Below are 14777 nucleotides of genomic sequence, written 5' to 3' on the forward strand. Positions count from 1 at the left end.
AACCAAATAGAGTTAGTGGTCAGTCACAAATGCTATTTCCCAAGGATCAGTGTTGGGGCCAGTTCTGTTTAATTACTTTATCAATGATCTGGATGAACGGATTGAGTACACCCTTAGTAGGTTTGCAAACAACACCAAATTGGGTTTGAGTGTTGATCTGCTGGAGGGTAGGAAGGCCATACAGAGGGATCTGGACCAGCTGGATTGTTGGACTGAGGCCAGCTGTATGAGGTTTAACAAGGCCAAATGTTGGGTCCTGCTCTTGGGTCACAACAACCCCATGAACACTACAGGCTTGGGGAAGAGTGGCTGGTAAGTTGCCTGACGGAATAGGCTCTGGGAGTGCTGACTGATAGTCAGCTCAATATGAGCAAATGTGTGCCGAGGTGGCCAAAAAGGCCAACAGCATCCTGGCTTGTATGAGGAATAGTGTGGTCAGCAGGACTAGAGAAGTGATTGTGCACTGGTGAGGCCCCACCTTGAATCCTGTGTTCAGTTTTGGGCCCCTCATAATAAGAAGGATGTTGAAGTACTAGAGAGAGTGCAGAGGAGAGGATGAAGCTGGTGAGGGCCTGGAGCACAAGCCTTATGAGAAGCAGTTGAGGCAGCTGGGGCTTAAGTAGATGCACACTAAATATAAGGAATTATTTAGAGACATAAGGTTGTATGATTTTTAATATACTCTTTGCTTCATGTTGCTTGGCAAGCTGGATTTGTTAAAATTTTAAGCTGTAAAGTTCTCCTTGTATTTACCAAAAGCAACTACAAACTACACTGAACACTTGCAAGATAAGCCCTGTTTTGCACTTCACTAAGAAGAAAGGATTGATTTAGACAAAACAGTTCCTGCAATGTTACAGACAATAAGCAATGTCTACAGCTGAAAAAAAAAGGCACACGTGGAATCAGAGAAGAAGATCCAACGAGAAGTAAGAAGACCCTGAGTGAAACATTGTTATTGAATTGAATCACGGTATGAATGGTCTGTAAAGATTTAAAGATCTGTAGTTTCCTATGCTCGAGTGGGACCTCTGCGCAGGTATCCAGCTTGAGCCAGCCCTCCTGCTATTCTACTCCTTTAATTTTTTTTTGTCCTAAGAATTTTGTCACCTGAATGTCTGCTCTGCATACAATTATCAGGCCTCTCCTGAAAGCTTGTCTCTGGAGATTTGAACATAGACGCCAGAGCAAATGATTAGCAGGGAGGGAATGCCTGAAAGTTTGCTTTAGCGAACAGGTACAGACCTCCCCTGAAAGTTTGCCTTCGGAGTTTTGAAATACAGACTCTGGAGCGAATGGTTATCAGGGAGAGAGAATCCTGAAGGTTTGCACCGCAACAGATACAGGACTCGCCTGAACGTTTGCCTCTGGAGCTCCAAGACACAGACTCCAGAGTGAACAGTTATCAGGAAGGGAAAGCGCTTGAAAGTTTGCTTTGTGAATGAGTACAGGCACCTGGAGAGAAGATCGGCAGCATTTGGCTTGGCATATTTCCCCCATGCAGTAAATAACAGAGTGAACCCGCCACCAAACTCTTTTAAGTCACACATCTCTTTAAGAAATCTAAACATTGTTCTGCAGTAAGCAGAACCCTAAATTACTTCTTTGTGACATTCTCTTCCTGTATGATGCAATGGAATGTAATTTCAGCTGCTTCGTGGATGAGGCAATGCTGTCTGGAGGTCTTGGACAACCTCATCAGGTTCACCTTGCCTTGAGTTAGAGCACAAGACCAGATGACATTCAGGCCTCTCTTCAGACCAAAGCTGCTCTGCTATTCAAGGAAACTTTCCATTGGAGGGGTTTTGGAAGACAGAAGAGGTGGAGGAATAGGAAAACAAAAAGAAAAAAGAAAAATAAAGAGGCAGAGGAGGAGACATAGAAGATGTCAACAAAAACAGAACAGTTCCTGTGAAGAATGTTCCCCTACTCAAATTGTTAGCAGGAAATCTATAATCATCACCCCAAACTCCCTATTTCACTCATTGGTCCCCTGGGATTTACATCACGTTTCTTTACATCAGGCTTCTCCACTGAATTTGCACCTGATTGTTATGGCTTCATTGCAGGAATTACTTAATGGTTTCCTTAGAGATGTGGATGTAAACAACTGTCACAGAAGGAAGGAAAAAAAAAAACAACAAAACACAATAGAATTTAATGAACAGTAAAGTATCTTTCTGAGCTCTATGGTTAGTTTAAACTGTTTCCAGTGAGGTCCATCACAACAACTGAAGAGTTTCCTACAGGGAGTATGAAAGAGACTGCTGAAAGACAATTCAGTTCTACCTCCCTGAAGCTCAAAGCATGGTGAGACATGAGAGGCCTCTTAATGATCAAAGAACAAGAGGATGAAGAACCTCTGGAGAGCAATGGAAAATGCAAATGTCCAGAAAAGCTTCTGAAGAGATGACTTCAGACATGGTGAGCTGAATAAGGACAGGCAGAAACACCTGGAAGGTCAGGGACATTAAGTACACAGTATGACAGATAGAGTTCTGGCAATGCAAGCACAGGGAAAGGTCAATATTTTTTCTCTCACAATCAATCCACATTCTGAAAATTCATATTTTGGCAGGATAGAAATTCCACAGACATATCCAACCTAAATCTCCACTAGCACAACATGAGACCACTTCCTCTCATCCCATTGCTTGTTGCTTGGGTGAAGAGACCAACACTCTCCATGCTACAACCTCCTTTCAGGTAGGTACAGAGAGGAAGAAGATGTCTCCTCAGACTCTTTTTCTCTAGACTAAACAACCTCAGTTGTGTCAGACACTCCTCACGAGACTTGTGCTCCAAGTCTCATCATGGAGTCCAAATTTCTGCCTCTTGCAGGTCTACTCAACTAAAAGAATCCTTGAACTCTGACAAGCCTGGTGCCATAGCCACTTCTGGAGAAGTCTGTTCCAGTGACTGATGACCCCCTCAGTGGAGAACCTTTTCCTAATGTCCAGTTCTGAATGCCACCCTGGAAGAATGTGTAGACTGCAATGAGGTCCCAACCAATCCCCAGCTGTGTCCCATGCAGGGTCTGCAGACAGCCCTGCTCTGCCTCTGCCAAGTTCTGGGCAAGAAGAGAGGCCAGGCAAAGCTGGCTGTTCCCTGACACAGGCACTGAGTCCCACAGGAGGAAGCAGATGGACAGAGAGCAAACCTTACCCATCAACTAGGGTGAGTGCCCAGTGCTGGAAATAGCCATGGGAGAGACAAATGCCCTGAGGGACCTTCCAAGTCTGTCCACGCCACCAAGGGCACAGACTGGCCTTCTCTCTCCTGCACCTGCGTGTCTTGGCTTTGCACCTCACACCACTGGAATGTGTCCTCACCCTGAATGGTCACACAGCTCAGCCAGTACTGGGGTGTCCTCTCCCGGGCACTTTCCAGCTCAGCACAGCCCCTCCCCAGCTCTCCCTACAGCTCTGGCTTCCTCTCCAACCCAGCCCAGCAGAGCAGCCCAGTCTGGGCTGGCCCCATGGCCGTGCCCAGCATAGGAGGCTGCAGATCTCTGGCCACTCACCCCCCAGCCCCTCTGAATGGCACAACAACCGCTGGGCACAGAGATGGGTCTCAGCCTCACCCACAGCCCCAGAGAATGAGGTTGGACATGGCACAAGGACATGGAGATGAGTGAAAATCCAGGACTCCTGGTTTCAGGTCCAGCAGATCCCCACCACAGACAGCCTGTGCTCCTGAAGTGCCAATCCCCTCTCCCCAGACCACAACAAGAGTCCTGGCAGCCTGACTCAAATAAATATCTGCAGAAAGAGGTTTCTCTTTCTCCTGGGTTCCTCCCTGCAGACACAGAAATACTCCCTCGCTCTTCTCCAGGGACATCCCTTTCCCCAGGTGAGGGTGTCCAGCCTGGCCTGGCCGGCTGGTCCTGGTTCCCTCCCTGTGCTCCCCACAGGGCCCTGAGCTGGCCATGCTGCTCTGCAGAGCGAGGGGCTGTGGTGCCCTGGGGCCATGGGCTGACTCTGCACTGGCCACGCTGCTTGGGCTGGGAAACAGACCCAGCTGGATGAGGATCACTGCTGCTGAGCCCTTTCCATCTTCCCAGCTGGCTCAGGAGCCAAGGACAGGGCTGGGCAGGACCATGGGGTGTCTCTAATGGCACAGATGGCAGGGGAGGGCTGAACCATATCCGGTTTTATATCTGTTTGACAGCTGTGTTCTCACAACAACTCCTGGCATTGCAGAGCCCTTGTTAACTCATAGGCTCCTCAGGTTCACTTTTCCTCTGAGACACTCCACCTTGGATTGTCTTTATATGAACTGCCACTCACCTCCCACCCAGTCTGTCATGCTGTCACTGGAGATGCCCTGAGTTCTCCAGGGTACACACAATTGCTCTCCAGCACAGCATCTGCCATCAGCCCCACCGCAGGTGAGAGAGCAACAGGCAGATAAGTTGCAGTCTCATTGGACATGTGAAACCAAGAGGGGAGCTCTTAGTCTAGGCCTTTTACCCTAACATGTCGTCCTGGGACTCTGAGCCTGTCCCCTCGATTCCATCAAGAAAAACAGAAGTCCTCTTGAGGAAACAGCTCCATGGGTGTATTCCTGACACCAGTTTTGGAAGAGGCATCCAGCCCTCTGGTCCTGCCGTATGGAGCCTATGTGGTTATGGTGGTGCTTGCACAGAGACCAGCTCTGACAAAGTGGTTCATGTGGTCTCTTCCTGCCTGCAACCACAGAGTTGCCTCTGTAGAGACAACAGGACTGTTACAAGTTACACAAGACCTTAAGGGCAGCACGAATCCAAGAGCAAAGCAGGACAGTGTGGATATGGAGAGCAGCACTGAAAAGGCTGCATCCTGCTGCTGTCCTTCGCCATGGCTCCAGGGAAGCAGCAGCTGTGAGTCACAGGTGACAGAGAGGGAGTGACCACTGAGGCAGACAGGGGTAGCCCCAAGGGCCACCAGGGCTGCTCCTCCATGAGGCAGCATTTGACTCTATGGGGCGGATGGGCATTTGCCTCCTGAACCCCTCCTACATGCCACACTTGCTCCCCCAGCTCCAGAGGAAATGTGAACAGATAGGAGTTGAGACAAATAACTTTCTACAAGTTTATTTATTGAGCTTATCTAAATAGGGAGCCTGGATCCACACGCACATTAGGCCTTTGGGTCAAGAAGAGTCAGGAAAGAGATCAAGAATAGCTTTATCACAAGTATAAATAAAAAACTCAAATTAAATAAAGTACTATGGAGAAATAAAGATTATTATGAAGGCAAGTTAGTCCTGGCTATTTCTGAGTAACGTGGTCTAGCTCTTGTGGGATAGTGAACACCTTAATAATCTGAAGTACATAATATTGAAATAGTTTCCACAGGACACCCTTGAGTTCCTTGTTCCTCACGCTGAAGATGAGAACTCTCACTGCTAGAGGTACAGAACAGAAACCAACAGGTTGAGGGATAGGGAAGAGATGGAGAGAGGTTTCAAGTAGGCAAACGTGCCAATACCAATAAACAGGGACACCACAGCCAGGTGAGGGAGGCACATGGAAAAGGCTTTGTGCCAACCCTACTCAGAGGGAATGCTCAGAATGGCCTTGAAGGTCTGCACATAGGACACTGTAATGAAAAATACCCACCGAAATATTACTAAGATATGAACCACAAGAAGCCCACCTTCCCTGAGGTAGGTGTCTGAGTAGGAGAGCTTGAGGATCTGGGGGATTTCACAGAAGAACTGGTCCAGGGCATTGCCTCGGCAGAGTGGCAGTGAAAATGTATTGGCCGTGTGCAGCACAGCAGTGAGAAACCCACTGCCCCAGGCAGCTGCTGCCATGTGGACACAAGCTCTGCTGCCCAGGAGGGTCCTGTAGTGCAGGAGTTTGCAGATGGCAACGTAGCGGTCGTAGGCCATGACAGTGAGAAGAGAATACTCTACTGTGATCAAGAAGAGAAACAAAAAGATTTGGGCAGCACGTGCTGTATAGGATATGGCCCTGGTGTCCCAGAGGGAATTTGCAATGGATTTGGAGACAGTAGTGGAGATGCAGCCCAGGTCAAGCAGGAAGAGGTTGAGGAGGAAGAAGTACATCAGGGCTTGAAGGTGCTGGTCACAGGCTATGGTGGTGATGATGAGGCCGTTGCCCAGGAGGGCAGCCAGGTAGATGCCCAGGAACAGCCAGAAGTGCAAGAGCTGCAGCTCCCATGTGTCTGCAAATGCCAGGAGGAGGAACTGGGTGATGGAGCTGCTGTTGGACATTTGCTGTTTCTGGACATGGGGCCTTTGTTCCAAAAAGAAAGTGACAACTTAAAATCTAGACATACTTCTCTGGGCAAAACCACTCTAGCTGTGTTTCTCAGTAGCACTTTCTATTTTCTCCTCTGGTAATGACAATGTCTCTCTCTTCCACATTCATGGATCTCAAATTAATAGTTGGGGAAGCGAAGACCTCCCTCTAGGTACATCTGCACTTTGTGAGTTCTGAGTGCTCGTGCAAAGATCAGGTTGGAGCTCATTTGGTACTCACATTTGGATAGAAGGTAGTTACAGAGCACCATTACCAAGCAGGAAGCAAAAGATACGGTCCCAGGACAAGAACTGCCTGATGGAGATGGAGCTACAGCTGTAGTCATTGCTCCACCTAAGGTGATTTTGATAAAAGGCCATGTTACTGTAAATAATTCAGTTTGTGTGATGTACTCTCACCATTAATACAAGGCAGGATGAATCCCATTCCTCGTAGAGAGCCTGCGTCTACTGAAGGAACTCCCTTCCAGATGCCCAGCTTTGGCCTTGGAATGGTGAGCACCTTCCGGGCCTCGAGGTACAAGCACAGCTGTGCTCTGCCTGTATAGCTGAGGAACTGTTCTCCACTTTTAAATAAAATATTAGCACATTTTTCATCAACTGAAATGCATCAAACACTGTTCCTACACTGACAGTGTTTTGTCATGATGCCAACATGGACATTTCTAGCCCATATACTACGCTCAGGAGAAAAAATACCCGTCTTTCCAGTTACACTCATGACACTGCTCTGTCCAGTATAGTGTGTAGTGACTCTCACCACTCTTTCACCTGTTTCCACAGGTCCTGCTCAAACTTACCACTTCTAAAGACTTCTGTTCAGGAGACTGTCTGGACTCTACACATTTTCCAGTGTCTGTCCAGTTTTCCTCCTCACATTGTTTTTTATTTGTTCAGACATCTCTCAGCTACCCAGGTGCTACTCTGAGCTTCAGGAAGCTTGCCATATCTGTCAGAAGTCTGTCTGAAGGGCTCTCTAGTGAACTCCTTAATTGTGTTTGTACCTGTCCTTTCCTAGGTATCTCACTGGAGGTTTTCCTCTGAAGTTATCCACTGTGGAAAGGAGAGTTTGCGGGAAGCAATTTTGACTTCATATACAGCTGAGGAATGTGTTTTATTTTTTACTGAACTTGCACTAACATTTAGCTGCAGACTTCAGTGGCAAAAGCTTAGATTTGAGAAAGCATGATGCAAGTGCCAGGTGGCAGATGATAGAAATGGAAGGGAAAGGAGAAGTGTCTCATCAGGAGACACTCCAGTTCCAGGTGAATTGGAGAAGGCTGATGCAATTTTTAAGAGGAAAAATAAAGAATGTTTGGAGGATTTCCTGTTGAAAAACATGGTTTACTGTTATTTATTACTGAAATAATCTTGTTTGTTTGTCTATACTCCTGAAATCTCTCTCTCTAATGAGCCACACAAGACGGGAGCTGTGAGGAAAATGATGCTCAGGGACTTGGTTTGTTAGTGCCTTTTGCATGTTCATGAGCCCTCTAGTGCCCAGTTCCTGAACTGCAGATGCTGAAAGAATAGACAAGCCTGTGAAGAAGTGAAAAGCAGAAGCAAACCCCAAGTTTCTGGGAGCATTGGGAGTCCTCGTGGAGGTCACCACTGACAAAGCTGTGAAGGCAATGAGCAGTCAAGGTGCCTGTCCCTGGGGACTGGTTAAGCAAAACACTTTGAGACACTGGTTTCAAGTGGCAAAGGCAACATATGGGTGTTTCTGATACCATGCAAGTCCTTGATGTTTGTTTAGCACCAGAATAGCCAAGCTCTGATCCCCAGGACCTGGAAAAGGAGATTCTTTCCCCACCCAGGGACCTTCCTGGAGTCAGTGTGAAGGGAGAGGGGTGGTAGCAGATGCTGTTATTTAACCATAAATCTGCGGTTTTCTGGGTATTGGACAACATCTGTGAATTCCCCAAAACCCATCTGGCTTCTTTCATAGCCTTGCTGATGCTCCTCAATCCCCTAAGGTGTCCCAGTCCAAAACGTCCTCGCATCCTGATTTTCGCAGAGGCCTTCAGGCACATTCCTGGTGCACATTTTCTCAACAAACATCAACAGCTTTACATTTCTGGTCTCAGACATGCTTTTAGGGATTTGCTAAAGCCCTCAACTATCACCTTTCTTCTCACTGAATTCCCTCCACCCTCCCTCACATCTCTACAGACTGCCAGTCACTCGCTAACCACTAAGCAAGAAATTAAGAAGATACCAAGGCTTTCCATCTCATCCTCAGAGGATGACCAGGTTTCTCTAGTCACCATCCACGGATCTTAAAAACACCAGCTGAGGAATAATATCTTGGGGAGGACCTTCCTGAGGCACTGCTGGGCTCTTTGAGGTCTAACAACTTGTGCAAGACTACCAGAGGAGTTCATTTGGCACCCACATTTGTATTGCACATGGTTGGTCTGCGATGGCTGGGGAATGAGACAGAACTGCTACCAGAAATACTATGGAAGGGGAAATTCAGTGTACCGGGTCTGGATTGGATAGAGTTAATTTTCTTCATTGCAACTGTATGGTATCATCCTTTGGATTTGTGACCAAAACAGTGTCAGGATGTTTTAGCTACTGCTGAACAGTGCCTGCACAGTGTCAAGGCCTTTTCTGCTTCTCACATTGCCCCAACAGCAAGTAGGCTGGGGGTGGGCAAGAGTATGGGAGAGGTCACAGCTGGGATGGCTGACACCAGCTAACCAAAGGATCTTACACACCATATGACATCATGCTCAGCAATCAAAGGTGGGGTAAAAAAGGGTGAAGGGGAGTCATTCATGGTAAGTTGAGAAGACAAATGCTTCCTAACCTAGCCCTAAACTAAACTTTTATTTTAAACCTTACCCTAACCATTACTCAACCCTGGCGCTACCTCAACCCTAATCATAAACCTCAGCTCTAACCCTAACCCTAACCCTAAACAAGTACTAACCCCAACCTGACATCTAACCCTAAACCAGGGGTGTCAAACTCATGTTCACTGGGGCCACATCAGCCTCACAGTTGCCTTCAAAGGGCCAAATGTAATTTTAGGATTCAGCCCCGGGCCTTTTGTTTGCCACTCAGTTATGCACATTGTACTCCTTTATCACTGACACTGTTTTGTAACACGAAAGACATACTGTGTTTTCTCCTTGAAGCACAAACATGCATTCGCCTTCCCATCTATCATTAAATTGCCTTCCTTCTGAATCAAACTTTCTCTTATTGGACATTTTTTAATTCATGAGTGGGACCCTGGCTGCTGGTTACAAAATATCTTTTTACAAGTACTTTTTTAAAATAACATGTAATTGCTAATGTTCATGTATCTGGCTAATTTATTAAAAAATTAAATGAAATGTTTGCCTAGTTGAGAGTACCCCTTGTCTGTCTTGTCTTTCAATGCCCCAAGGCAGTCACTAGTGTCCCCCATAAGTCTTACCTATTACTTTTCTTACACAGGCTCACTGTTCTCCTGTAGCTACAGCTGTAGCTTCTGCAGTGTAAGCGCATCACACACGCTGCACACACGACTAGTGCACTGACAGGAGCCTGGGGACAAAGAGCTCGGCACTGCTGCTGGGTAGAAACAAAGTGCCAGCCCAGATTAAACAAGGTGGAGGGCTGAATTTGGCCTGCAGGCCATGTGTTTGACACTTGTGCCCTAAATCAACTGTAATCATAACTGTAAGCCCTAACCCTAAGTCTAACTCAAACTCTAGTTCAAAATCAAACCTGAACCCAGATCCTAATTAACCGTATATGTGTCCTAAAGCATCTTTCAAAGCCAACAGCACCGGTGTAATGACATCTGTAATATCAATATCTGGTGATCATTACTGTGATAACAGCAAAAGGTATACGGGATGGACAAGTGAGCACTGTGGTATCATCTTGTTCATGCTGACTCAAGGCCCAACATCATGAGTAGCTGCCCTCTGCTGCCTCATGAACTGGAGGCTGTAGGCACCACTGTGTATCACCCAAATCAAACTCATAGGTCAGATGACCCGTTTTATATTTCTCACATACTATATCCATTGTTTCTCTGATGGTTGTATTAGGAGCTTGGTTACCTAGACATCAAGGCTGTGGGTGGGATATTTCTTGTGTAATGACCTTTTGGAGCAGCTTTACTGACCCCAGTCACTCTCCATGTTTACAATCCTACAGCTCTGACAGGAGAAAAATCACCCTGCAGTGCTTGGATTTTTCCAAGAAACAGCACTTCATAGCCTTTCTGACAACTGAGTCTTTTCATCTGGGTGGGAGATCATCTTCTTTTCTCAATCCTGACATTGTTAGGTAACCCCAAAGGACAGATTGAAAGCTGTTGAGTTACATGTAGGGTTTCAGAGCAAGAAATCAGGGACAGCAGTAACCTCACACAATGGCAGAAGTTACTTTCCTCTGGAATGGTTATTTGTGCTATTGGCTTTGAAGCTGCCAAGGCTGCCTAGGTCAGACTCAGTCCACAATTCAGACTCAGTCAAGGCATTGAGGTCGATTTATTCTGTACAAATACAGAGATCTACATTGTAGAGTGACGTGAGACGGCCCTTTTTTCCTTCCCATGCATATGTCTCAAACCCAGTCTTCCTCTCCAGGCCTTTTCTAGGTGTGAAACATCATGCAGACACCAGAAGCAGTCAGAGTTCACCCTCACAAGGACAAGTCTGTCATGAGGATAACATGGGTTGCAGGCACAGGTTGGGACCCAGAGAAGTGGAGATACAGAGAAGCCTTTTCTGTTCCTGCACAGTGACATTAAGCACAGGTTGAACAGGCTTATTTTCTACTGTCCCACTTGCCTTTTTGTTTGTTTTTTTTTTTTTTTTTTTTTCTTCCGCAAGTTGGGCACTCCTCCTTTCAGCAGCTAAACCTCATGTCTCAGTTTTCTGCTTTTTAAAGACCTATACTTATGCTGGAAGTTTCTCATCAGGCCAGTGCCCCTGATTCTGATAGTTTTTCTGAAATTGTTCATGGTGCCGTGGGTGTCCACACAGGAGCAGTGGCAGCACCAGAATCCCCACCTTCTCTCCTGGGGCTGCTTAATGTCTTATAACCAGGTGACAGTGACAGAGAAGTGCCCAGAGAACCAAACCCAGGTGGTTTCCAAGGGAACAACAGAGAGAAAGAGAGGTCACCACTGCCTCCTGCAGCATCATGGACTGAGAAGCCTATTTCTGCCTCTTGGCTCCTGGCAACGGTAAAACCCTTCTGGCAGGCTCTGAAATTCAGAGATAGTCTGGCAGCACAAACACTGCCAGAAGCAGGTGCAGGCATCTGGCCAGCTTGGCTGGGCTCACTGGAATGGGCTTCCTTCAGCTTTGAGAAGTGCTGCCTGCAGGATGGTCACAATAGAAGTTCTCTTGCAGCTTCTTGTCAGCAAAGCCAGCCTGAACCGTGCTCAACCTCTGATCTTGTGAAGTACTGAGAGTTAAAAAAAATAGGCTGTATGTTTGAGGACATTTTGAAACAAGCAGGAAATGCTGGTATGTGGATCATCTGCATGTAAATGGTTGCTTTGAGTTAAAACCTTAATTTAAAATAAATGTGGGTATCTCAAGTTCTTTCAGAAAACATTTTTTTTTTAATTTTTCTGTATGTTTATATCAAGTAGGAGGTAGATTAGAAAACTATCATGGTGACTTTTCCTTCACACAAACCCTAATTTTATCTTGGAAATTTTGAATTGCACCTCTTGGAGATGGAAAAAGAGTCATGGGAAAAAGGCAGGAAAACCTTCCTTGGAAAAATAATCTGTTAGGACTACATTTTTTTGTTAATTCAGTGGGGTTTTTTGTTTGTTTGTTTTGTTGTTTCTTGTTTGTTTGCTTTTTGGGACTTTTTTTTTCCTTTTTTTTTTTTCTTTTTTCCTGAGAAAACCACTCTGTGTTTTTCACTTGACTAATCTGAATGCTTTTATCACACGTTTTCCGACCTGCTGTTCTCATCATTAATACATCAAAGTTTAAGAAGACTTCTCAAAGAGAGGTGGTAATAGCTGAAGAGATGCAGCCAGCAGCCTCAGTCCTCTGCCTGGAAGAGGTCATTTCTCCCTGGTGTCAAGCTGAGATTCTTAAACATCTTTCAGCTCAGTCTCTTCTCCATAAGGAACAACCTGCTATTGCAGTGTTGCTTGTTTGTCACTCATGCCTTTCAGCTGTGCTTGGCAAGATGTTCTTGTGCACTGGGAAGATGGGGAATGCAAAGGGAAGACTCAGTTCCCCAGGTAGCAAAGAGCATTGCTCTGCTTCTGTGAGGGCTTGGAGGGATCTGGGAAGCATTGTAGGGTTGGAATCACAGTGAATGGGCCTCTGGCTGCATTTGTAAGCTGTCAGAAATCCAAGTGACAGAGCAGCAAGTTTAGGAATGCTGAATTATTCAGGGCTCATTCAGAAGTTATGAAAGCCTGACCCATTAAGGAAAATTGAGTATCATAGGGAGATCACCCACTTCTTATCACTTTGTTTTCTGTGTGACTGAAAACTGCATGAGGTAGTTGTATTGCTTGCTTGAAGAAGTCATTTAGCACCCTGTAAACTTGTGATTTATGCATAAACTGCTGCTTATCTGTCTTGTGTAAAATGTTCCATGGATGCATCAGTGTCACTGGATTCATTGGCTGATAGAAGCCTGTTTTCCTCCTGATGGGATTCACCTTTCACTATGTAAAAATTAATGATTCATGTCTAAGACAGTTTCCAAGATCCTGCTGTGTGTACACAGCTTCAGGTGATGAGCTCTTACATGTGAGGAGAACTGGGATTAATTTGTCTCACTGAGGTCTGAGAATCAAGTCCTGCCTTGCTTTGCTTTCTTTTGATTGCCTTTCCTTGCTTAGCCTTGCCTTGCTTTGTCTTCCCCCTTTTCATCCCCTTCCTCCTTTTCACCCTATTTCTTCTTCATGTTCTTACATTAAATTGAGCTCTTAAAAGATCTGGACAAGGAACAGAAGTAAGACTGTTCTTAAAGGAGCTAGAATGTATCTATTTTCTTCCATTTTTCTCATCTATCACCAAGTGTTCTATTTAATAAAATAATCTCTTAAAAAGTAAGTCAACTTTCCTTTATCCATATGATGAAAAACAGTCATTCAGGCTCAAGGGTTCTGTTCTTTCCTCTCTTTACAAACCCATTTGCAGCAAGCAAACCATGTTAGATTTCCAAACATTCATGCAAATCTCGGTCAAGTTCACCTAATCCTGTAGTCACATGTATACTTATGTTTGTAATCTTTCTCTAGGCTTGAAGTGTTCGTGATGTTGGACAAGCCATCAGCATCCTCTAAGAGCCTGTTGTTTGGATTGCTCTGTATAGGGAAAATGCCCCAAAGAAAAGGTTTGGAGAATCACACTGTTGGATCTGGATTCATTCTTGTGGGATTTTCTGATCACTCCAGCCTGCAGGGCCTGTGCTTCACAGTATTCCTGGCCATCTACCTCATGGTCCTTACAGGGAACAGCCTGATTGCACTCATCACAGTGGTGGACTCAAGCCTCCACACCCCCATGTATTTCTTTCTGAGGAACTTCTCCATCCTGGAGATCTGCTACACATCAGTCACTCTGCCAAAAATGCTGGTGGGTTTCCTGATGGCAGATGGCAGGATCTCCTTCCTTGGCTGTGCTGCCCAGATGTATTTCCTGGTTTTGTTGGGCAGCATCGAATGCCTTTTCCTGGCTGCCATGGCCTATGACCGCTACATAGCCATATGTGACCCCCTGCACTATATCCTCATCATGAGCAGAGGTCTCTGCGTGAGGATGGTGGTGGGGTCATGGGTGTTTGTTGTACCAGTGCAAATAGGACAGACCTACCAGGTGTTCACTTTGCCCTTCTGTGCATCCCATGACCTTCATCACTTTTTCTGTGATGTCACTCCTCTGTTGAAACTGGCCTGTGCAGACACTTTCTGGAATGAAGTGATACTGTACACCCTCGTCCTGGTATTTGTGATCCTTCCCTTCTCCTTAATAATTCTTTCATATATTAAAATTATCAAGGCAATTCTAAAAATACCTTCAGTTCTGGGCAGACGCAAAGCCTTTTCCACCTGTTCTTCACACCTTGGTGTGGTGACGCTCTTCTTTGGCTCAGCCACAGCTGTCTACTTAAAGCAGTGGTCAAAGGATTCTGCAGACACTGACAAATACTTTGCTCTGATGTACACAAGTGTGACCCCCATGTTTAACCCTCGCATCTATAGCCTAAGAAATAAGGAAGTGAAAATTGCCTTGAAGAGACTTCTATGGACAAAGTAATACTAAAGATTATGTGAAATACTCCCAAGTAGTACCAAAAATCCCACTGGGGTATGTGGTTGCCTCAACAAAGCATTCCATATTTGCTGAAACAAACCCATGTGTCCAGCCTGGCTTTCATCCTGTTCAGTATCTTCTGAGATATTACTGTTATTTCATGCCCCACCATGTTGTCTTTGTACTCTAGAGCATCTCCAGTGCCCCCAAATAGATTAATGCCAACAACTACTTCAGGCTGTGTCTGACCAAGGT

General features: G+C 45.8%; 1 protein-coding gene and 1 pseudogene across 1 annotated transcript; one reads left to right on the forward strand and one right to left on the reverse strand.

Annotated features, from left to right (window-relative positions):
- Nucleotides 1-5388: 5388 nt before the first annotated feature.
- On the reverse strand, nucleotides 5389-6222 carry LOC139829559 (olfactory receptor 14C36-like; annotated as a pseudogene).
- A 7364-nt stretch (nucleotides 6223-13586) lies between these two features.
- LOC136110870 (olfactory receptor 10AG1-like) lies at nucleotides 13587-14525 on the forward strand. Its single transcript, XM_065854563.1, has one exon. It carries the CDS (start codon nucleotides 13587-13589, stop codon nucleotides 14523-14525), a length of 939 nt encoding a protein of 312 aa, XP_065710635.1.
- Nucleotides 14526-14777: the final 252 nt, after the last annotated feature.

Source organism: Patagioenas fasciata, chromosome 21 (assembly GCF_037038585.1).
Source record: "Patagioenas fasciata isolate bPatFas1 chromosome 21, bPatFas1.hap1, whole genome shotgun sequence".
Classification (NCBI taxonomy): domain Eukaryota; kingdom Metazoa; phylum Chordata; class Aves; order Columbiformes; family Columbidae; genus Patagioenas; species Patagioenas fasciata.

Excerpts from the sequence above, each read along its gene's own strand:
- LOC136110870 (XM_065854563.1), top strand. The coding sequence starts at position 13,587 with ATGCCCCAAAGAAAAGGTTTGGAGAATCACACTGTTGGATCTGGATTC.